The following is a 23,117-nucleotide window of genomic DNA, read 5'->3' as shown; positions in this document are numbered from 1 at the left end:
TCTTTGCTTGGATTTCCCCCCCCCCAGCTTCTAATATTTACTTTGATAGGGCATACAGTGCATTCGGAAAGTATATGGACCCCTTGACTTTTTCCACGTTTTGTTGCGTTAGTCTTACTATAAAATTGATTTAAATAGTTTTTTTATGATGTGCCAATACCCCATAATGACAAAGCAAAAACAGGTTTTTCTATCCTATCCTGTCTGCGGACAATTCCTTCGACTTCATGGCATGGTTTTTGTTCTGACATGCACTATCAACTGTGGGACCTTATATAGACAGGTGTGTGCCTTTCCAAATCATGTGCAATTAATTGAATTTACCACAGACCCCAATCAAGTTGTAGGAACATCTCAAGGATGATCAATGGAAACAGGATGCACCTGAGTTCAATTTCGAGTCTCATAGCAAAGGGTCTGAAAATGTATGTAAAGGTTCTTATTTTTTTATACTTTTGCAAAAATGTCTAAACCTGTTTTCCCTTTGTCATTATGGGGAATTGTGTGTAGATTGAGGAAAGAAAGTCATTGAATCCATTTTAGAATAAGGCTAACGTAACAACATTTGGAAGAAGTCAAGGGGTCTGAATACTTTCCCGAATGTACTATATGTTAATTCTGTATATTACTTTGTGGCTGATTTATTTAATATGCAGCATCTGTTGAGATGCACAGAAGATCAGGTCGTGAGGGATAGTTTTTTGGCACTTCCAAAGATTTCTCTTGTCTCGTATGATTCAACACCCATTATGTATTATCTACCTACTGTACACACCACTGAAAACCTGATTGCCTCTAAACTGCCTCATTGACACATCCACACGAGTTTATTAGAAAAAGCTCTAATTTTGCATTTGATTTACATTTTACATTTGTGTACCAGTAGTCCCACTCGCCATAAATTATGGCCCCGGCTCTCTTGAATGCACTGAATTGTCTTGCATGTGTGATCTGACTGCTGCTACCATCAAAATGAGTGTCACCTGATTTGAGCTATACAGCACCTATCATTGGGACGTTTAAGACATTCACCACCCAGCTATTAATGGGAGGTTTGAAATCTTAGCCACATGGGAGGAGGTCAGAGACCTGGCCGTGTGGTCCCAGGACAACAACCTCTCCCTTAAAGTGATCAAGACAAAGGAGATGGTTGTGGACTACAGGAAAAGGAGGACCGAGCACGCCCCTATTCTCATCGACGGGGCTGCAGTGGAGCAGGTTGAGAACTTTAAGTTCCTTGGTGTCCACATCACCAACAAACTATCATAGAACGAACACCCTAAGACAGTTGTGACGAGGGCACGACAAAGCCTATAACTCCTCAGGAGACTGAAAAGATTTGGCATGTGTCCTCAGATCCTCAAAAGGTTCTACAGCTGCACCATCGAGCATCCTGACTGGTTGCATCACTGCCTGGTATGGCAACTGCTCGGCCTCTGACCGCAAGGCACTACAGAGGGTAGTGCGTACGGCCCAGTACATCAGTCTAGGTCCAAAAGGCTTCTTAACAGCTTCTACCCTCCAAGCCATAAGACTCCTGAACAGCTAATCAAAGGGCTACTCAGAACCCTCTTTTACTCTGCTGCTACTCTGTTTATTATCTATGCATGGTCACTTTAACTCTGCCTACATTTTTTAAAATTTAACCAGGTAGGCCAGTTGAGAACAAGTTCTCATTTACAACTGCGACCTGGCCAAGATAAAGCAAAGCAGTGCGACAAAAACAACAGTTACACATGGGATAAACAAACGTATAGTCAATAACACAATAGAAAAATCTATGTACAGTGTGTGCAAATGTAGTAAGATTAGGGAGGTAAGGCAATAAATAGGCCATAGAGCTGAAATAATTACAATTTAGCATTAACACTGGAGTGATAGATGTGCAGATGATGATGTGCAAGTGATATACTGGGGTGCAAAAGAGCAAAAAAATGAATAAATAAATAACAATATGGGGATGAGGTAGTTGGGTGTGCCATTTACAGATGGGCTGTGTACAGGTACAGTGATCAGTAAGCTGCTCTGACAGCTGATGCTTAAAGTTAGAGGGGTAGATATGTCTCCAGGTTCAGTGATTTTTGCAATTTGGTCCAGTCATTGGCAGCAGAGAACTGGAAGGAAAGGCGGCCAAAGAGGAGTTGGCTTTGGGGATGACCAGTGAAATATACCTGCTGGAGCGCGTGCTACAGGTGGGTACTGCTATGGTGACCAGTGAGCTGAGATAAGGCGGTGCTTTACCTAGCAAAGACTTATAGATGAGCCAGTGGGTTTGGCGACGAATATGTAGCGAGGGCCAGCCAACGAGAGCATACAGGTCACAGTGGTGGGTAGTATATGGGGCTTTGGTGACTAAACGGATGGCACTGTGATAGACTGCATGCAATTTGCTGAGTAGAGTGTTGGAGGCTATTTTGTAAATGACATCGCTGAAGTCAAGGATCGGTAGGATAGTCAGTTTTACGAGAGTGTGTTTGGCAGCATGAGTGATGATGCTTTGTTGCGAAATAGGAACCCGATTCTAGATTTAATTTTGGAATGGAGATGCTTACATGTACATATTACCTCGAGTAACCCGTGCCCCGCACATTGACTCTGTAGTGGTACCCCCTGTATATAGCCTCGCTATTGTTATTTTACTGCTGCTGTTTAATTATTTGTTTTTATTTTATTACTTTTCTATTTTTTTACCTAACATGTTAAAGCATTGTTGGTTAAGGGCTTGTAAGAAACTGTAAGGTTTACTACACCTGTTGTATTCATGTCACAAATAACATTTGATTTAAAGTACACCTTTGCCCACAATGGGTGAGCTCATAGTCTTCCGTGAGGGATAACTCATAATATTGTGAAGCGTATACAGCGGTGTGCCTCTCTTTTTGAGATTGAAAATACTTTCTATGTGGTATATTATCGCCAGAGGTTTGGACTCGAGTCACACACGACTTGGACTCGAGTCACACACGACTTGGACTCGAGTCACACACGACTTGGACTCGAGTCACACACGACTTGGACTCGAGTCACATTTGATGGCTAAAGACTCGTGACTACTTTGACTTGAGACTGACTTGAAATTATCTGGCCAGGTTTTGTAACTTTTTGTCACTCATTTTGTAGTACAGTGTCTCCATGGATTAGGCTACTCTCCACGCAGCCAGAGACTGTATCGCACTTGCAAAAAAAACATATTCACTAGTGAAACACACGCTTGACCCTCTGATTGGACCAGAAAACTGTCAACAAAGGTCGGGTGAGCTAGCTCTGAGGTTTTTGGGGGGGGGTGGGTCGTAATTTAGAGATTCTTTTTGTTTTTTCATAAATATTTTAATAAGCTACATATAGCCTACCATTTGTATTTTATTTATACATTTGCGTGTTTGATCTGGTTACTAACATAGGCCTACTGCATCGCACCAAATTCTTGTTTTAAAAACATCTAATTTGTGCTTCAGAACGAAAAAGTTGAATTTCTTGACTGTTGATCAGTGACCAGTCATCAGCATTGGCACTCAAATGTGGTCTCACATCCAGATTAGTGACCAAAAAGCGCTTGTAGCCTACCTATGATAATATTATCCATATAAAATACAGTTCACCAATATCCTATGGATTCATCTTTGCCAGAACAATAAGCTACCTGGTGATTTCATTAATTTTCATATTTCAGATAGGCCTAGTTTGGGTGGGTTCATAATTATATACCTCAGTGGTGGTACTGGCTATATGTCTGAAGATGGCTGTAGCATCTCACTTCCTTCAATACTTATGGGTTGACGATGTAACATTCTGGCAAATTAATTACAATATTTGTGAGGAAGGAAAATGGCTACAGACAGTTCATGCTTTCCATCTGATCCTGCAACCCACACTGCATACAGTTAGCCAGCCATATGCTCCTGCTTGTTCTGGACACCAGAGGAGTGACAATGTGACATGATATCCCTAGTTAATATTGACTGCTAATGTGAATGACTTTCAGCTTAAAATGCAGGTGTAAACGCAGTTTATTTCTTACTTGCATTTTGGAAATGCATCATTGTTTATGGTTGTAATGACAGGCTACATTTGAGCAGCGATTGTTGGCTTATTCTCCCTGGGCCACGCATGCATGCATGCGCGTGCGCAGGGGTCACAAGTTTTGAACCACTCCTTTTTGGGGGATGTGGGTTAAGTTTGAGAACCCCTGAGCTAGCGAACAGATTGCTGATTTGCTGTACAGCTATAGGATCGGATGCAGCGCAAATGTCATTGTACAGAGGATTGCCATAAATGGATATGCAGCTCTAAAAAGGGTTTGGTGATCAAGGTATTTAACTGTTTACGGTAAGTAAAAATTGCTTGAAATGTATAATTTACTTATGAAACTTGCATTTGGAATTTGTAAAAATTATTACAATCAAAATGATAAGGGCTGTTTGGTAGCCTCAATAAATAGACAAAGATTTGACCTTGGAACCAATGCTCCCTCTAAGCTGCAATAGTCTCAAGTAGCTTCGAGACTGCCGTGCATAGATATTAGCCCACAGAGAGAAGTATAAGTTTGAACTTCACTCAACTTTCTAGGGCAGTGGTCACCAACCGGTCGATCGCAAAGGCATTCCTATTCAATCGCCTAACATTTCTTTAAAAAAAAAACGATAATTCCTTGTGTTCCTATTTTTTTCTCACTTCTTCCTGTCTGGTGCCTCTGCACCCTAGTTTTTCCTTGATTTCTAGAGCAAATCAAGTGCACTATGGGCCTAACTCTGGCCAATCGGAAGGCTCAGATGACCGTGTCTGCAGTATCGTAGCAGGCATAAAAGAAAGCTACAGCAAAGTTGATACTGTGAGATTTTAAAACCATGACTAGAGACTGCCAACGAATACAGCAAAGAGATGCTGTTTTTGAGTGAGTTCATGTTTAAGTTCTTACTCAGCTCTGTCAACTTTGTACTCAACACTTTTAAAAGCCATAATGCACCTTAATCCTATTGCCACTCAGTGCTACAACAAGCACTGCAGCAGTGATGAATGAGTAGGAAAGTGTTTTTATAAGGTTGCATTGTTATTAGCAGCTTGGGTCTTCTTTTAATATCCAGGAATATTTCACTTTCTCTGTTCAGTGCAACTCAAGTTTTGCCATAATCTGAAAGACTGTGTCCCTTTTTGGTCAGGGAGAGTGGAGGGATTTTAAGAGGCTGCTGCTCAATCTGCTGCTCTCCCTCTGAGACTGAACATCAGATGCAGGCATCAGCCCAATACATTTTTTATAAAAAGCTATTTAAAAAAATAAAATAAAAAAAATATGCTCACTCAGCTATGCTTCACAAGTAATACAACAACGGATCTATTACTGGTGTGATCATATAGCCTACTTCAAATTTTGAAATATTTTGAAATTGCTTAAATAAAGGCATTTGCAGGGCAATTCAATCAAAGCCAATATGTGGTGGTAGTATATTGGGCCTATAGCTGTTTTTAATTGGTTAATGTTGCATAAAGGCTTACATTTTTTAAGTAATTTTACAAAAAAATCTGAGCGGTTCTCTGCATGCATTTTGATTCAAAGTGATCTTGAAAAGGTTGGTGACCCTGTTAACACTATCAACGTTTCCCTTTACTGTGGCAATTTTGATCGAATCAGCGCAATATTAGCCACTTTCAATGCAATATACCAAAACAAACTATGCAAGAGATTTTGTTGTAGGCAGAACGAATCGGAGTAGGTTTCTATTGTATTGACATGCACCACTCAGCCCGTACTCTACACAGACCAGTGTGGCATAAACAATCAGCGCTGCAGTAGCCATATATGCAAATAGGCCATTGCCATATATGGATCTATGCCATTTACTTTGAACTGGACTGTTTACAGCATGAGCGGTCGTGAGTCGATGCACTTGTTTTGAGATCAAAGCGAGAGCTGCATGTAGCCACGTGTGCACATTTTGTTTATATCCTTTGCTAGTTATTGAGTTATTAGCCCAGTTATAGATCATATGTAGGAAAAAAAAGTAACACAATTAAAAAAACTAAAAAAACAATAACGAGGCGATATAGAGGGGGTATCGGTACTGAGTCAATGTGCGGGGGTACAGGTTAATCGGGAATTTAGGTAACGTACATGAAGGTAGAGGTAAAGTGACTGCATAGATAATAAACAGCTAGTAGCAGCAGCAGCATCCCAAACATGTTCAGTGGGTGTCTGAGTATGCAGGCCATGGAATAATTGGGACATTTTCAGCTTCCTGGAATTGTGTACAGATCCTTGTGACATGGGGCCGTGCATTATCATGCTGACATGTGATGGCGACGGATGAATGGCACGACAATGGGCCTCAAGATCTCATCACGGTATCTCTTTGCATTCAAATTGCTATCGGAAAAAATGCAATTGTGTTTGTTGTCTGTAGCATATGTCTGCACATACCATAACCTCACCTCCACCATTGGGCACACACGTTGCAATACACTCTATGTATTGAAGTTGAAACCTGGGAGTAATCCATGAAGAGCCGACTTCTCCAGCATACCAGTGGCCTTCGAAGGTGAGCATTTTCCCACTGAAGTTGGTTATGAGGCCAAACTGCAGTCAGGTCAAGACCCTGGCAAGGACGACGTCCATGCAGATGAGCTTCCCTTAGACGGTTTCTAACAGTTTGCTGAAATTCGTTGGCTGTGCAAACCCATAGTTTCATCAGCTGTCTGGGTGGCTGGTCTCAAGACGATCCCGCAGGTGAAGAAGCCGGATGTGGAGGTCCTGGGCTGGCGTGGTTACACGTGGTCTATGGTTGTGAGGCACTGCCAAATTCTCTAAAACAACGTTGGAGGTGGCATATGGTAGAGAAATTAACATTCGATTCTCTGCCAACAGTTCTGGTGGACATTCTTGCAGACAGAATGCCAATTGCACGCTCCCTCAAAACTTGAGACATCTGTGGCGTTGTTACAAAACTGCACATTTTAGTGGCCTTTTATTGTCCCCAGCACATGATCATGCTGTTTAATCAGCTTCTTGATATGCCACACCTGTCAGGTGGATAGATGGATTATCTTGGCAAAGGAGAAATGCTCCCGAACGGGGATATAAACAAATTTGTGCACAAAATTTGAGAGAAACTTGTTGATCTTTTATTTCAGCTCATGAAATATGGGACCAACACTTTACATGTTGCGTTTTTATATTTTTGTACATTGTAGTAATAATGGGCACTAGCGTCCTAGATTATGCTGAGACCGACCGGCACAGAACAGTTAGTGGTGGTGGCTGTGAGGTCTGCTCTGCTGCGAAGGTAATGACGGTTCCATTGGCTTCGAGCAAGGTGCCAACAGCATGTCACCAATGTTGTGGGTTTCATTCCTGAATGGGTATACAAAAAATATTTCTACACTATACAATGGCTTTGTTGGGTACTTGTTTCTGGTTGGCTTGAAGGGCATTCTTGAGTGCATTATTTCCCTATAACACACGGTATATATGCACAGTAGAATTCAATTGCTATAGCTCATTCTTACATGTTTAGTGTTTGACCTGCTTTTGAAAGCAGAAGTTGAATTGATTGGCATTGTTGAATTAGATTTTCATAATTGAAAGTTAGGACTGATGGTTTGGTTAGCTAAACTAGCAAGTCATTTTTTTTGTTTTGTTACCATGGCAACTACTGTAGCTATCTAGTAAACTTGCTGTTGAACACATTTCTAGCGGCAAATGTGTTAAATTATAGACATGGTATAAAAGGGATAATCAACTCGGGGCTCTATTCGTTCTCTGGAAAATAATGCAACCCAGTGGAAGGTCAGTTCTACTCCGCTAGCCTGTCGTGGAACACACCTTCCACGTCATTCATTATTTTCCACAGAACGCATAGCCCCTCATTGATTATCCTGTACGTGCTGCTTTAAAGGATAACCGTATTATAGGTTCACCCACATACGTATAGTATATTGCATTCACTCACATTCTCGGCCACTGTTACTGCAGTGCTTCACAAATGGAGGCTCGCTCATTTTATTCCAATTAAATGTAGGCTCACAGGAAAATGGAAGTTTCACATTAGACATGGTTGTGATTTACACACTCACTGAGCAGCAAGCTAGGCCATCGTGAGTAGAACAGATGTGATCAGATGAATGAACATACCGTGAGCATAAGAAATGGTGTAGTTGGTATGAAAATTGCTCATTGATATCTGGGCAGTAAAATGTAGGCTAGCTTTACTTGCTGTGTGAAAGAAAGGCTATACCTGTGTGTCTGCTCTGTTGGTTGAGCAAACAGTGACACACCCAGAGTTTCGGCAGTTGTGTGGCAGTCTGTGAAAGCCTTAATGCTTATGTATCCCTGTATGATCCTTCCTACAATTGAAGTCGGAAGTTTACGTACACTTAGGTTGGAGTCATAACTCGTTTTTCAACCACTCCACTAATTTCTAGTTAACAAACTATAGTTTTGGCAAGGCGGTTAGGACATCTAGTTTGTGCATGACACAAGGAATTTTTCCAACAATTGTTTACAGACAGATCATTTCACTTATTCACTGTATCACAATTCCAGTGGGTCAGAAGTTTACAGACACTAAGTTGACGGTGCCTTTAAACAGCTTGGAAAATTCCAGAAAATGATGTCATAGCTTTAGAAGCGTCTGATAGGCTAACTGACATAATTTGAGTCAATTGGAGGTGTATTTGTGGATGTATTTCAAGGCCTACCTTCAAACTCAGTGCTTCTTTGCTTGACATCATGGGAAAATCAAAAGAAATCAGCCAAGACCTGAGAGAAATAATTGTTGACCTCCAAGTCTGGTTCATCCTTGGGAGCAATTTCCAAATGCCTGAAGGTACCACGTTCATCTGTACAAACAATAGTACGCAAGTATAAACACCATGGGACCACGCTGCCGTCATACCGCTCAGGAAGGAGTCATGTTCTGTCTCCTAAAGATGAACGTACTTTGGTGCGAAAAGTGCATATCAATTATTACAGAACAACAGCAAAGGACCTTGTGATGATGCTGGAGGAAACAGGTACAAAGGTATCTATATCCACAGTAAAACGAGTCCTATATCGACATAACCTGAAAGGCCGCTCAGCAAGGAAGAAGCCACTGCTCCAAAACCGCCATTAAAAAAAGCCAGACTACGGTTTGCAACTGCACATGGGGACAAAGATTGTACTTTTTGGAGAAATGTCCTCTGGTCTGGTGAAACAAAAATAGAACTGTTTGGCCATAATGACCATCGTTATGTTTGGAGGAAAAAGGGGGATGTTTGCAAGCCGAAGAACACCATCCCAACCGTGAAGCACGGGGGTGGCAGCATCATGTTGTGAGGGTGCTTTGCTGCAGGAGGGACTGGTGCACTTCACAAAGTAGATGGCATCATGAAGGAAAATTGTGGATATATTGAAGCATCATCTTAAGACATCAGTCACAAAGTTAAAGCTTGGTAGCAAATGGGTCTTCCAAATGGACAATGACCCCAAGCATACTTCCAAAGTTGTGGGAAATGGCTTAAGGACAACAAAGTCAAGGTATTGGTGTGGCCATCACAAAGCCCTGACCTCAATCCTATAGAAAATTTGTGGGCAGAACTGAAAAAGCGTGTGCGAGCAAGGAGGCCTACAAACCTGACTCAGTTACACCAGCTCTGCCAGGAGGAATGGGCCAAAATTCCACCATCTTATTGTTGGAAGCTTGTGGAAGGCTACCCAAAACATTTGACCCAAGTCAAACAATTTAAAGGCAATGCTACCAAATACTAATTGAGTGTGTGTAAACCTCTGACCCACTGGGAATGTGATTAAAGAAATAAAAGCTGAAATCATTTTCTCTACTATTATTCTGACATTTCACATTATTAAAATAAAGTGGTAATCCTAACTGACCTAAAATTGAATTTTTACTAGGATTAAATGTCAGTAATTGTGAAAAACTGAGTTTAAATGTATTTGGTTAAGGTGTATGTAAACTTCTGACTTCAACTGTATATCCCTGTAACTACTGGATCTCAGGGAGTGAGTCCATCCAAACGTTAAATTCAGTAGATTAGGTGATGCTATGATTCCCAAGGCACTATTATGCAACAAGATATAGGGCTAGGCCACCCCCTGTGGTCTAGAAGAGCCTTACCCTTTAAGACATTGTCTGATGTGTGTCTGTCTGCATTGTCGGGCATCACCAGCGGCCTGCATGTGTTTCGCTTGCTCAGTGTGTTTCTTTCTCTGAGTTCCAGAAAGAGAAGTTAGCCGGTCGGAACACAATTAGATTAACCCAAGGAGGGATTGCGAAGCCCACTAGTCTTTTACCCAGTGGGAAATATGGCTATTCCCGTGCTGTTAGTTCTGATTAGTTGTGAACAAAAATAGGCAAATGATTAGATGGACATTTACAGTGCCTTCAGAAGGTATTCATACCCCTTGACTTAATCCACATTTTGTGTTACAGCCTGAATTCAAAATGGATTAATTTAATTATTTTTCTCTCCCTTCTACACCCCATAATGACAAAGTGGAAACATGTTTTTAGACGTTTTAGCAAATGTATTGAAAATGAAATATATCAAATTTACATTCACGCCCCTGAGTCAATACTTTTCTGCAGCGATTACAGCTGTGAGTCTTTCTGGGTAAGTCTCTTAAAACCTTTCCACACCTGGATTGCACCGCATTTGCGTTTTCTAAATTCTTCAAATACTGTCATATTGGTTGTTGATCATTACTTAACACTGTGAGCCCATTTATCTTATTATATGCCTTAAGCAAATGTTTACTCCTGAACGCATTTAGGGTTGACTCAAGACATTTCAGCTTTACATTTTGTATTAATTAGTAAAAATTCTAAATGCAGAATTACACTTTCTAGGGTATTGTGGGTAGGCCAGTGACAAAAACATCTAAATTAAATAGATTTTGAATTCAGGCTATAACACATCAAAATGTGGAAAAAGTCAAGGGGTGTGAATACTTTCTGAAGGCACTGTAAGTCCTTTAGAAGGAAAAGAATGTGGAGTGCTCTCCAAACTGGAATAGAACTACTCTCCACAGAGATGCTCTCCCTCTCTCCGTCTGCCCACTCAGATTACTCCTCTGATTCCAGTCAGCGGAAAGAACAGAATCTGCTACAGACAGGCAGATCCACCCGGATGGCAATCTCTCCCAGTCTCCTCTGATCCACTCCCAACTTCCCTCCTGAAGGCGCTGGAGAAATGACTGTCATTCGGTTGGAAGACTGCAGCCTGCACGATCCATGTTCAGGGCCTGAGGATGTGCCTTGGCAGCAGGTGGTGAGGCAAGGGCTGTGTTTTAATAGTCTAACGTAGCGTCCTCTGCTTGTCTCCTTCAGCTGCACTGAGCCGAAAACACAGGCTAGGTGAAAATGGAGGATGTCTACCAATTTTGGTGTCACCCGTTTATGCTGATATGAGTGCATATGAAGGAAATTATACATGGAGAGGACACAACTGTAGATTATTGAGATGTAGGCTACCTAGTGCCTACTAGTCTGCTCCACGCAGGCAGAGACAGGAAGCAGCCTCAGCAAAGCTGCTGCACAGACACAGAGGGGGGAGAAGGGACTGGGGGAGGGATCATCTTGTGACAGGGTCACGGGAAATGAATAAGGAAGAATTTTATATCTCGCTACTGCTAGACTTGTCCGAAGCAGCTGTTCAACATCAAGACAGGGGAATCCTAAATGCAAGTCTCCCTGGCCGGGTGGGTCACCAAGTGTTAGGGGTTTGAGTTCCTTTTAAAACCCAGCCTGCTAGCCGCCTAACCCAGAGAACCCTGTGAACAGAGCCTGGGGCCTCGTATCCAGCCAGTGTCCCAGTGACTTTCTGCTGAGCTGGCTGCCTAATTGCATCGCAGGGCAACATTTTGGATAATAATTTACAAAAGGGGGTCTTACTCCTCCACTTTGTCACACTTACTGCACAGTTGTTTTTCTCCTCGGAGAGGAAGCCAACCTCAGCCTCAAGTTATTGACTTCCATTCGTTTGGAGTGGAAATGCATCCCGTGGCCCTCTGCTGCCAACACCAAATTAAATGGATCCATTTTGACCTATTTTCTCACTTCAAGCTAATGGTTAGTCATGGGGGTGACTAACTGCTTCACTGACATTGTCAGACGGTTCTTCCTCTGTTTTGAAGTTTTGCTGACGTTTATTATTTTACAGGCCACTTATTACATGGTATTTACTCAGGAAGTGCATGGTGATGTGGTAATTACGTAATAATTACATACACTGCTCAAAAAAATAAAGGGAACACTTAAACAACACAATGTAACTCCAAGTCAATCACACTTCTGTGAAATCAAACTGTCCACTTAGGAAGCAACACTGACAATAAATTTCACATGCTGTTGTGCAAATGGAATAGACAAAAGGTGGAAATTATAGGCAATTAGCAAGACACCCCCAATAAAGGAATGGTTCTGCAGGTGGTGACCACAGACCACTTCTCAGTTCCTATGCTTCCTAGCTGATGTTTTGGTCACTTTTGAATGCTGGCGGTGCTTTCACTCTAGTGGTAGCATGAGACGGAGTCTACAACCCACACAAGTGGCTTAGGTAGTGCAGTTCATCCAGGATGGCACATCAATGCGAGCTGTGGCAAAAAGGTTTGCTGTGTCTGTCAGCGTAGTGTCCAGAGCATGGAGGCGCTACCAGGAGACAGGCCAGTACACCAGGAGACGTGGAGGAGGCCGTAGGAGGGCAACAACCCAGCAGCAGGACCGCTACCTCCGCCTTTGTGCAAGGAGGTGCACTGCCAGAGATCTGCAAAATGACCTCCAGCAGGCCACAAATGTGCATGTGTCAGCATATGGTCTCACAAGGGGTCTGAGGATCTCATCTCGGTACCTAATGGCAGTCAGGCTACCTCTGGCGAGCACATGGAGGGCTGTGCGGCCCCACAAAGAAATGCCACCCCACACCATGACTGACCCACCACCAAACCGGTCATGCTGGAGGATGTTGCAGACAGCAGAACGTTCTCCATGGCGTCTCCAGACTCTGTCACATGTGCTCAGTGTGAACCTGCTTTCATCTGTGAAGAGCACAGGGCGCCAGTGGCGAATTTGCCAATCTTGGTGTTCTCTGGCAAATGCCAAACGTCCTGCACGGTGTTGGGCTGTAAGCACAACCCCCACCTGTGGACGTCGGGCCCTCATACCACCCTCATGGAGTCTGTTTCTGACCGTTTGAGCAGACACATGCACATTTGTGGCCTGCTGGAGGTCATTTTGCAGGGCTCTGGCAGTGCACCTCCTTGCACAAAGGCGGAGGTAGCGGTCCTGCTGCTGGGTTGTTGCCCTCCTACGGCCTCCTCCAAGTCTCCTGATGTACTGGCCTGTCTCCTGGTAGCGCCTCCATGCTCTGGACACTACGCTGACACACAGCAAACCTTTTTGCCACAGCTCGCATTGATGTGCCATCCTGGATGAACTGCACTACCTGAGCCACTTGTGTGGGTTGTAGACTCCGTCTCATGCTACCACTAGAGTGAAAGCACCGCCAGCATTCAAAAGTGACCAAAACATCAGCCAGGAAGCATAGGAACTGAGAAGTGGTCTGTGGTCACCACCTGCAGAACCATTCCTTTATTGGGGGTGTCTTGCTAATTGCCTATAATTTCCACCTTTTGTCTATTCCATTTGCACAACAGCATGTGAAATTTATTGTCAATCAGTGTTGCTTCCTAAGTGGACAGTTTGATTTCACAGAAATGTGATTGACTTGGAGTTACATTGTGTTGTTTAAGTGTTCCCTTTTTTTTTTTTTTGAGCAGTGTATTTCAAATTACATTTTTAATTGAAACATGTAATTACGTAATAATTACATATTTCAAATTACATTTTTAATTGAAACATCCTACACTGAGTAGGCCTAGGCGATATGGCCAAAATATTTATGGTGTTTTTCACTTTTTTTATGGTAATTTATGTTTTTGATTAATAAAAGTTTTACATTTGCTGTATGAGTAGTGCGTGACCCTAGGGTGGCAACACATATTTTCAAAATTATTTCAATGAGTCTTTCTCCATTCGGAATATTTTATACTGTTCAATTCAACCTAAAATAATTAGCTAGCCAGCTAACTAGCGATTAGCATTAGTGGCTAACACGATTTAGCTTAACTTGCTAAGAAAATACAAACTAGCTGTTTGCAGATGTAAGAAACAAACTAATATTGTAATTATGGAACACTTGTGGATTTATAGTAATATAAAATTGGAAACAACATCGGTGTCATCAACATTGTTGCATGTGCTGCATTGACCATGCAGACTGAACACAAGTGTCTCGTGGTCAAGCAACAACAAATGTGCTTCTTGAGTGACTGGGTGGGACTAGGTCTGTGTGGAGCGAGAGGGAGCGGAGAGGGATATGGACTCAAGTAGCGGAGTAAACTAAAAATGGACATAACACACGGCGTATCACATTTAATAAACCAAACATTCAAATACCGTTATAGAAGATAAAGTAAAAACCCAAACCGGTCCGTGCATCAATACCGGTGTGTGTATATATAGTAAAATACGGTATACCGCCCAGCCGTAAGTAGGTCTATCATGATACTGGGTTAGCATTATACTAGAAGGCTAATTACCAGAAGTACTCATAGTTGATAGTGAGTAAGCCTCTTTACAGTCGTGCTCTGGCAACCAAGTCTAATACCAACTAAATAAACATGGAGAAAGAACTGTGGAGCAGATTTTATCATTAGTTAATTTGGTTGGCTTGTAATATTTTATCAATAAATGGGTGCATTGTACAGTTGCCTTTTTAAATGATTTCAGTTGGCAGTGCAGTGGGTATTTTGAGTTACATGTAGAACTTTCTAAAATAATTAATAATAGAATACTTGCCATGGTAACTAGAAATGTACTTCAACACTTGTGTAGCAACAGTGCTAGTGGTGAATGTAGATGGTTTCCTAGATATTTCAAACATAGCTGTGTGTTTGAACTGAAGAAGGATGACAACACCGGATTGTATACTGCCTCCCAGAATTTTCTCACTGACTGAGGTCTGTGTGTGCCTTCTGCGCTTATCCTGGAAATCCAACCGCTGCGATCCTTCCGCCTGATTCTGTTGATTGCTCATGCCTTGTCCAGTTCATCTAATCTGTGACTCCACACAGTACCTGGTATGACATCAGGACAATGTTACTATGTTCCTTCACTTTCCTCCCCATCTCTACTGAGTTTCTGAGGTTCCTCTCTTCATTCAGTAGGGGTCAGTGAGAGAGCGCAGTGTGTGAGGCTAATTGTGAACCTTTCATTGAAGTCTGCTCATCTGTAGGAAACTGTCTGGCCTGACCTAGTTAACTGAGGAGCAGAGATCCTCTGAGGAAGACCAACACCGGTCAGGGCTCTCAGACACTCATCAATGCAGCTTTGTCACAGAGGAGAGAGTAAAACGTGCAGTACTACAGCACACACACGTTATGCACCTACTGATCATTCCTTTATTAACTGCCATTCAATGAAATATAGGGGAGACCCTGGCTGTTAAATGGTCAAATTGGCCAATGTCCAAAAGAAAGACTTATATCCTTAAAATCCATCTACCTAACACTAGGCCTATCCTTTATTAAGCTACATGTGGTTTTTTGCCTTTTTTCTCAGTGCATGAAATGGCCTTGTTTCAACCGCTTTCAATTCGTTAGCTATTCTGAAGAACTCACATCCAAACCAACCGTTTAAGACAGTGCTAGATAGTACATCTCCCACTGCTTGCCTTGGCTTCTGAGCTCTGAAAGGAGCAGCAGCAGCCGCCATGCAGCCGGGTCTACGGAGACAAAGAAAACGTTATGTAATGGGCTATTTCATGTTGCTCCCCAGCCTGGCATGTGTGCAAAGGTTGCAGAGCAAATAGAGGAAACGGGTATTGAGGAAGCGGGTAGTACTCGGCACTGAGGAGAAGGGGAGAGGAGAAAGGATAGGTATTGGAGAGTAGAATATGGAAAGTGAGGAGAACAGGAAGAGCGTCAGAGGAGAGCTGCTGAAGCTGTGGTGACTCAGCCTGGGTACTGGGAGAGGAGAGGATGGTGTGTTGGAGGGAGGCAGGGTAGTGCTCTACCCATACTTAACTGTTCTCTACACTGGTTTGGACTCGTCATTCCCAAATATACTATTGGACACAGCAGTTAGAAATGTCCATATAAAGATACAAAATATTTGGGACCTCCGCTGGGACGCAGAAAATGCTGTGGTGTTGGAGATGTGGGGTTGTCTGTTTCTATCTGACCGTCCATCCAACCTATTTTTTCCCCTTCATCTTATAAGATGTTGGATGGTGCCAGACATTAGAGTTGCTGTAGAATATATAGCTCCTGGCAATGCACAAGTCATGTGTATTGTTTTCCTGCACAAAGTACCCCTCTGGATGCTATCAGTTTCATGCACTTGTCGCACGGTGCGGTAAGCTTTAGCTCTCTGTGGAGGAGAGGGTATCACAGAGTATGTGAGCGGTGTTGACAACACTGCTCTGGTGCTACATCTCCTTTCCATCCGCTCCACTAAAAACCTCTCTGCACTCACAGGAGAGAGAAAAATGCCACTCTAAATTCGCTCCATTCATTAAAATCACAATTTAACCTAACACCCATCTATTTTTGTGACTACCTGGACCTACCATTTTGGTTTTGAAGTATTGAAATGAAACTATGATTTGAATTAAGTGTTTTAATAAACATGAAAATGTGAACGTAACAGGCGCTTATCATTTCAAATAGGCTACATGTCATATTAAACTGTATATAAACACTCTAAATAGGTCAGGAGCCAGACAGGGAGCCTTAGAAGGAACGGAAATTAATTATTTAGGCTTTATTTCAATTTTTTTCAAGGCTATAGCCTACAAAGAAATACATTGTGAATTATTTGCAAGTTCAACACTGGGCTGGTAGGGAGTCAGGGACATTAAGCACTCAGCATTTAAACAACATTAAACTCTATTAAATAATTGTAGTTTAGAAATTGCTCATAGACTGTGACTTACTTAGAATGATATACAAATTAAACAAAAAATGCCTTATTAGGCTCACTCTACAGTGCCTTTTGAGTCTGGCTTCAGGCTCATGCAATAGTGCCTGGAGAGCAGGCCAGCAGCGGAGAATATCCTCTCCATGCTTGCAGAGCCACTGGGAATGCTAAACACCTATGGCCAATCTTGTCAGGCTGGGCAGGGATGTAATTTTTTCAATTTTTTTCAATAGGCAGGCCTAAAGGTTTTCGGGCAAAATAGCCAAAATTAAAATGGAAAGGGTCTTGAAGTTGGAATATGCAAGGCCTATTGGGCCAAAATCAATTATGGCCTATTGTATGGAATAGAACAAAAATGAAAACTTTTAAGTGATCAGATTATTTTGTTTATAAATACTGTGCTACAATGGCACACTTAATTAGCTACCCACCGTGTTCCTTGCTTTTAGCATGTGCACATAGTAAGTACAGCATCATGCTTTCGAGATGTCTTTTCAGATTCCACAATGATTCTTTAGTTGTGGACATTACATCACCGCACTCCCTCTCTTGGTCCTCATCTTTGTAAGTCACCTTGATTTTGCACCTGTGTGTTTTATCAGTTTCTTGTGAGCGCTACTGGAGCAGAATTTGAGTGGGCGAGAAGGCCTTCCCTCCAGCCTTTGGGAATCTCACGCCGCGCTCCAGTCAAACTTGCATAGTGGACTACACTCAAACTGAAAACATTTGGAAACCTCTGTCTAACCTGTGTTCTGTCCTGTGTCTCCACAGGCACTGGCGAAAGTGGCAAGAGCACCTTCATCAAACAGATGCGCATCATCCACGGGACGGGCTACACCGACGAGGACAAAAGAGGCTTCACCAAACTGGTCTATCAGAACATCTTCACCTCCATGCAGTCCATGATCCGGGCCTCTGAGACCCTCAAGATACAGTACAAGTATGAACAGAACAAGGTGAGTCTGGCTGGAGGAGATGGGGATGGGGATTGGGGTCCACTCATTAGAAAAATACATTGTTAGTCAAAATGTCTTGTATTATTATAGTGTTATGTAGGCATATATCTAGACGCCACATTAGAGATCACTTCCAGTGAATTCGGAAAGTATTCAGACCCCTTGAGTTTTTCCACGTTTTGTTACGTTACAGCCTTATTCTAAAGTGGATTAAATTGTTTTTTTTCTCCCCTCATCAATCTACACAATTACAAAGTAAAAACAGGTTTTTAGAAATGTTTGCAAATAAAGAAAATAAAAAGGTATACATAAGTATTCAGACCCTTTACTGAGGACTTTGGCAGCAATTACAGCCTAAAATCTTCTTGGGTATGACGCTACAAGCGTGGCACACCTGTATTTGGGGAGTTTCTCCTATTCTTGTCTGCAGATCCTATCAAACTCTGTCAGATTGGATGGGGAGCGTTGCTGCACAGCTATTTTCAGGTCTCTACAAAGATGTTCAAGTCCGAGCTCTGGCTGGACTACTCAAGGACATTCAGAGACTTGTCCCGAAGCCACTCCTGCATTGTCTTGGCTGTGTGCTTGGGGTCGTTGTCCTGTTGGAAGGTGAACCTTCACCCCAGTCTGAGGTCCTGAGAGCTCTGGAGCATGTTTTCATTAAGGATCTCTCTGTACTTTGCTCAGTTCATCTTTCCCTCGATCCTGACAAGTCTCCCAGTCCCTGCCGTTGAAAAACATCCCCACAGCATGAGGCTACCACCACCATGCTTCACCGTAGGGATGGTGCCAGGTTTCCTCCAAACATGACGCTTGGCATTCAGGCCAGAGTTCAATCTTGGTTTCATCAGACCAGAGAATCTTGTTTCTCATGGTCAGAGTCTTTTAGGTGCCTTTTGGCAAACTTCAAACAGGCTGTCATGTGCCTTTTACTGAGGAGTGGCTTCCATCTGGCTACTCTACCATAAAGGCCTGATTGGTGGAGTGCTGCGGAGATGGTTGTCCTTCTGGAAGGTTCTCTCATCTCCACTGAGGAACTCTAGAGCTCTGTAAGAATGACCACCGGGTTTTTGGTCACCTACCTGACCAAGGCCCTCCTCCCCCGATTGCTCAGTTTGGCCGGGCGGCCAGCTCTAGCAAGAGACTTGGTGGTTCCAAACTTCTTCCATTTAAGAATGATGGAGGCCACTGTGTTCTTGGGGATCTTCAATGCTGCAGAAATGTTTTTGTACCTTTCCCCAGATCTGTTCCTCAACAAAATCCTGTCTCGGAGTTCTACGGACAATTCCTTCGACTTAATGGCTTGGTTTTTGCCTTGACATGCCCTGTCAACTGTGTGCCTTTCCAAATCATGTCCAATCAATTAAATTTACCACAGGTGGACTCAAGTTGTAGAAACATCTCAGGGATGATCAATGGAAACAGGATGCACCTGAGCCCAGTTTCGAGTCTCATAGCAAAGGGTCTGAATACTTATGTAAATAAGGTATTTCTGTTTATTTTTAGTTGTAAAAATGTCAAAACTTTTGCTTTGTCATTATGGTGTAATGTGTGTAGATTGATATTCTTTTTTTATTTAATCCATTTTAGAATAAGGCTGTAACCTAACAAAATGTGTAAAAAGGGAAGGGTTCGGAATACTTTCCAAATGCACTGTATGTGAGCAGCAAGTGGTTAGTGGTCCTTACTGTAGTTTTTGAATGGGTCATTGACTACTGATATACAGTGGTTGCTCCACTAAACGTTTTGCGATTATGCTGCGGGACTTAGAGGTGATTTGTAGTTTAGTACGGTACCCTGCGTCACCACTTCATTGCTCCAAACCAGCGCAAGGGTGAGTTAGAGGACTGATTATGCTTTTGGGTCCTATTGTGTCTATCTGACAATGACTGGGTGACATAAACCTAAATAGAAACTGATAATTGTGCACGACTTCAGTATTACTTACTAAAACTGTTACACTTAGGTTTGTATTCTTTTATTTTGTTAGGACTATTTTGATCTTACTGTAGTACTGTGGCCCACTCCTGGCCAGTCACGTTGTACAGCGCCTGAGTGGCGCAACAGTCTAAGACACTGCATAGCAGTGCAAGCTGTGTTGCTACAGATGCTGGTTCAATACCCGTGCAAAAGCCTCAACTGGGAGACCCATGAGATGACTATAGGTTTTTGGTTTCTCTCCCTCTGAACACGGGAAAAAATCATTCTAAATAATAAACTGGCTTTATTTACAAATGAGTAACAATGTTTCACCCCATGTTCAAGGGTGGCCTTTTTCTAACTCATTTTACGTTATTTGAAAATTAAATCTTCTCCAAAATAAATCTTTTTTTAAACAAGCGATTATTATGAATTTAGAATTATATAAAAGCCCCTGGGATATTCTCAGATATATTATTAGCCCTTTTATTAGCAGGACAATATATATTAGTCATGGCTCCCGAGTCGCGCACAATGGGATTGCCTTGCCTTCAGCGGCTGTATCCATTGAAAGTGCTCGAGGTTCAAGGCACGATGGCAGGGGGCACGGGATGGGCCGCAGAGCCGCGCACAGAAGACGGACCTAGCCCATGGGGGGTGGACCCCCACCCCGCCACACTGGGTAGCACAGAGCAACACTTTTAAGGGGCATTGCACTAATAATGGCGCTGACTAGGGAAATGTTCCCGCTGTTCTTAGTGCCAGTCTGCACGTTCAAATTAAAACAATGTAACTAATAATGGCTTTCGTTAATAAAATAATGATTAAAATACTCTTTCAAAATGCAGACGTTTATTTAGTTATGGATCCATAACGAATTACTATGGGAATAAATATCACTGAATTACTGAAATATTGGAACAAAGTTGTCTAATGAAGGTAAACAAATTGTTGCTTACTGGAAAATACTCTTTCAAACACATGGTCACATTGTACAGCGCCATTTTGGCTATTAGCAGGTAGCTGGACAATCGACTTGCTTAGGGGGGAGAATTCTATTGTCAAATGTATTTCTAAGTTAGGTTGGCTGTATCACAACCGGCCGTGATTGGTTGCAATTTCAGTTTAAGCCAACCTTAAAGACAAAACAAATAATACCACAAGAAGTTTTATTATGTATCACATCTGACCGTGATTGGGAGTCCCATAGGACGGCGCACAATTGGCCCAGCGTTTCTCTCCCTCTAAAAACAGAAAAATGTTTTGGCCTTCACAAATATTATTTTGTTTATTCAGATTACAATCGCTCAAGTTGACGGCACAGTCATATAGCCAGGCACCTACATAAAGCTGAGTGACTCATTTATTTTGATCCAAAGCCATGAATGACTAAGTACCAACATTCTTTCTGATAGTCTTTTAAAGAAATGTTTTGGTTATCCTGACCTGGACACCATGTACAGTATTGTAATAGGCTATAATGGGCTATTAGCAAGACAATATACTTTTCCCAACACCTTTCTGTATTTTGATACTTTGTGGATGGGGGCTCCCGCAGTGCAAACATATGCAGGTTCAACACCCGTGCCGGTTGTCACCGGGAGACCCATTAGGCGGCTTTTGGTTTTAATTTAGAATCCTCCAATCCTCTATGTAATTATTGGCGGAGAGTCACGTCATATTTTTCCATATACTGTAGGCCTACATGAGTCACTAGTGTTGAGTAATGTGCTGTTAAGTGGTGCAGGTCTTATTTATTTAAAGAGCATATTGAAGTTAGAAGCAATAGGATTTGAAGCAATAGCCTACAACTATTTTAGCACCGTTTTGCGCTGCTCTGAGACAAGCATGGGGACTGGTCTTGATAAATCAATGAGATTTTTATTTTCACTGAATCTCCGTTTGGGTATTGGTTAGACTACAAATATACAATTAGGGTGTGGAAATGTTATGCTCTTAGTGTAACCTTTTATTTAACTAAGCAAGTCAGTTAAAACCTCTTTGGGCTAGACGTGCCGCTAGCGACCCACCTCGACAACATCTGGTGAAATTGCAGAGCGCGAAATAAAAAAATACTAAATTCGTAATATTAAACATTCATGAAAATACAAGTGTCTTACATAATTTAAAAGCCTAACTTCTTGTTAATCCAGCCGCTTCGTTCAAAAATACTTTATGGTGAAAGCATACCATGCGATTATCTGTGGACAGCGCCCCGCATACAAAAGCATTAACATTTTCCAACCAAGCAGATGCATCGCGGAAGTCAGAAATAGCGATAAAATAAATCCCTTACCTTTGAAGATCAGTTGCATAACAAATGGTCCTTTTGTTCGATAAAGTCCTTTATATCCCAAAAAAGTTAGTTTATTTGGCGCGCTTCATTCAATAATCCACCTGTTTCCCCTCGTTCAAAATGCATACAAAATGAATCCCAAACTTTACCAATAAACTTGGTCCAAACATGTCAAACAACGTTCCTAATCAATCCTCAGGTACCCTAATATGTAAATAAACGATAAAATTTAAGACGGAAAATAGTATATTCAATACCAGGAAATAAATAACGAGGACCGCAAAACTCATTAACGCGCACCAAAAGACTAGAGTCCTTCTGAGTGACACTTAGAAAGAATACGAATACTTCATTAAAAAAAAAAAAACATCGAACAATTTCTAAAGACTGTTGACATCTAGTGGAAGCCATAGGAACTGCAATCTGGGTCCTAATAATTAGGCTTTCCCATAGAAAAGCATTGGAAAGTCCAATGACCTCAACAACATTGTCCTCAGGGTTTCGCCTGCCAAATCAGTTCTGTTATACTCACAGACATTATTTTAACAGTTTTAGAAACTTTAGTGTTTTCTATCCAATACTACCATGCATATGCATATCCTAGCTTCTGGGCCTGAGTAACAGGCAGTTTACTTTGGGCACCTCAGTCATCCAAACTTCTGAATACTGCCCCCTAGCCTTAAAAAGTTAAGAACAAATTCTTATTTACAAGGACCGCTTATTCCTTCCTCCCCATCGTGGAATTGAACCCCGGTCTTCCACGTGCCCACACGACACGGGGGATTCTTTAGCTAAATAGCCAAGTACTGTAGCCTGTCACGATGTACAGTGCCATAATTTCCGTTCCATCCTAACGGAAACCCAGTGGGTTTTTTGTTTTTCTTGGAATAGAAACGCCATAATATTAATTAAATTAATTAAGCAAAATGTATTAGTCAGTCCCGTATACTATGTTCTTACAAAAAAGGGTTTAAATTC

General features: G+C 42.0%; 1 protein-coding gene across 2 annotated transcripts in view; it reads left to right on the top strand.

Moving 5' to 3' along the window:
- Positions 1-23,117, top strand: part of LOC120054794 (guanine nucleotide-binding protein subunit alpha-11-like) — a 75,209-nt gene that overhangs the window by 19,408 nt on the left and 32,684 nt on the right. For both annotated transcript variants that reach the window (XM_039002420.1, XM_039002421.1), the window contains exon 2: positions 17,739-17,923. In XM_039002420.1, the coding sequence (XP_038858348.1) occupies positions 17,739-17,923 (185 nt within the window). The remainder of the gene's footprint in view (positions 1-17,738; positions 17,924-23,117) is intronic.

The sequence above is a fragment of the Salvelinus namaycush genome, chromosome 10 (genome assembly GCF_016432855.1).
Source record: "Salvelinus namaycush isolate Seneca chromosome 10, SaNama_1.0, whole genome shotgun sequence".
NCBI classification, from domain to species: domain Eukaryota; kingdom Metazoa; phylum Chordata; class Actinopteri; order Salmoniformes; family Salmonidae; genus Salvelinus; species Salvelinus namaycush.
The sequence above is the reverse complement of the archived record's forward strand: the minus strand, read 5'-3'. Positions and strand labels throughout refer to the sequence as shown.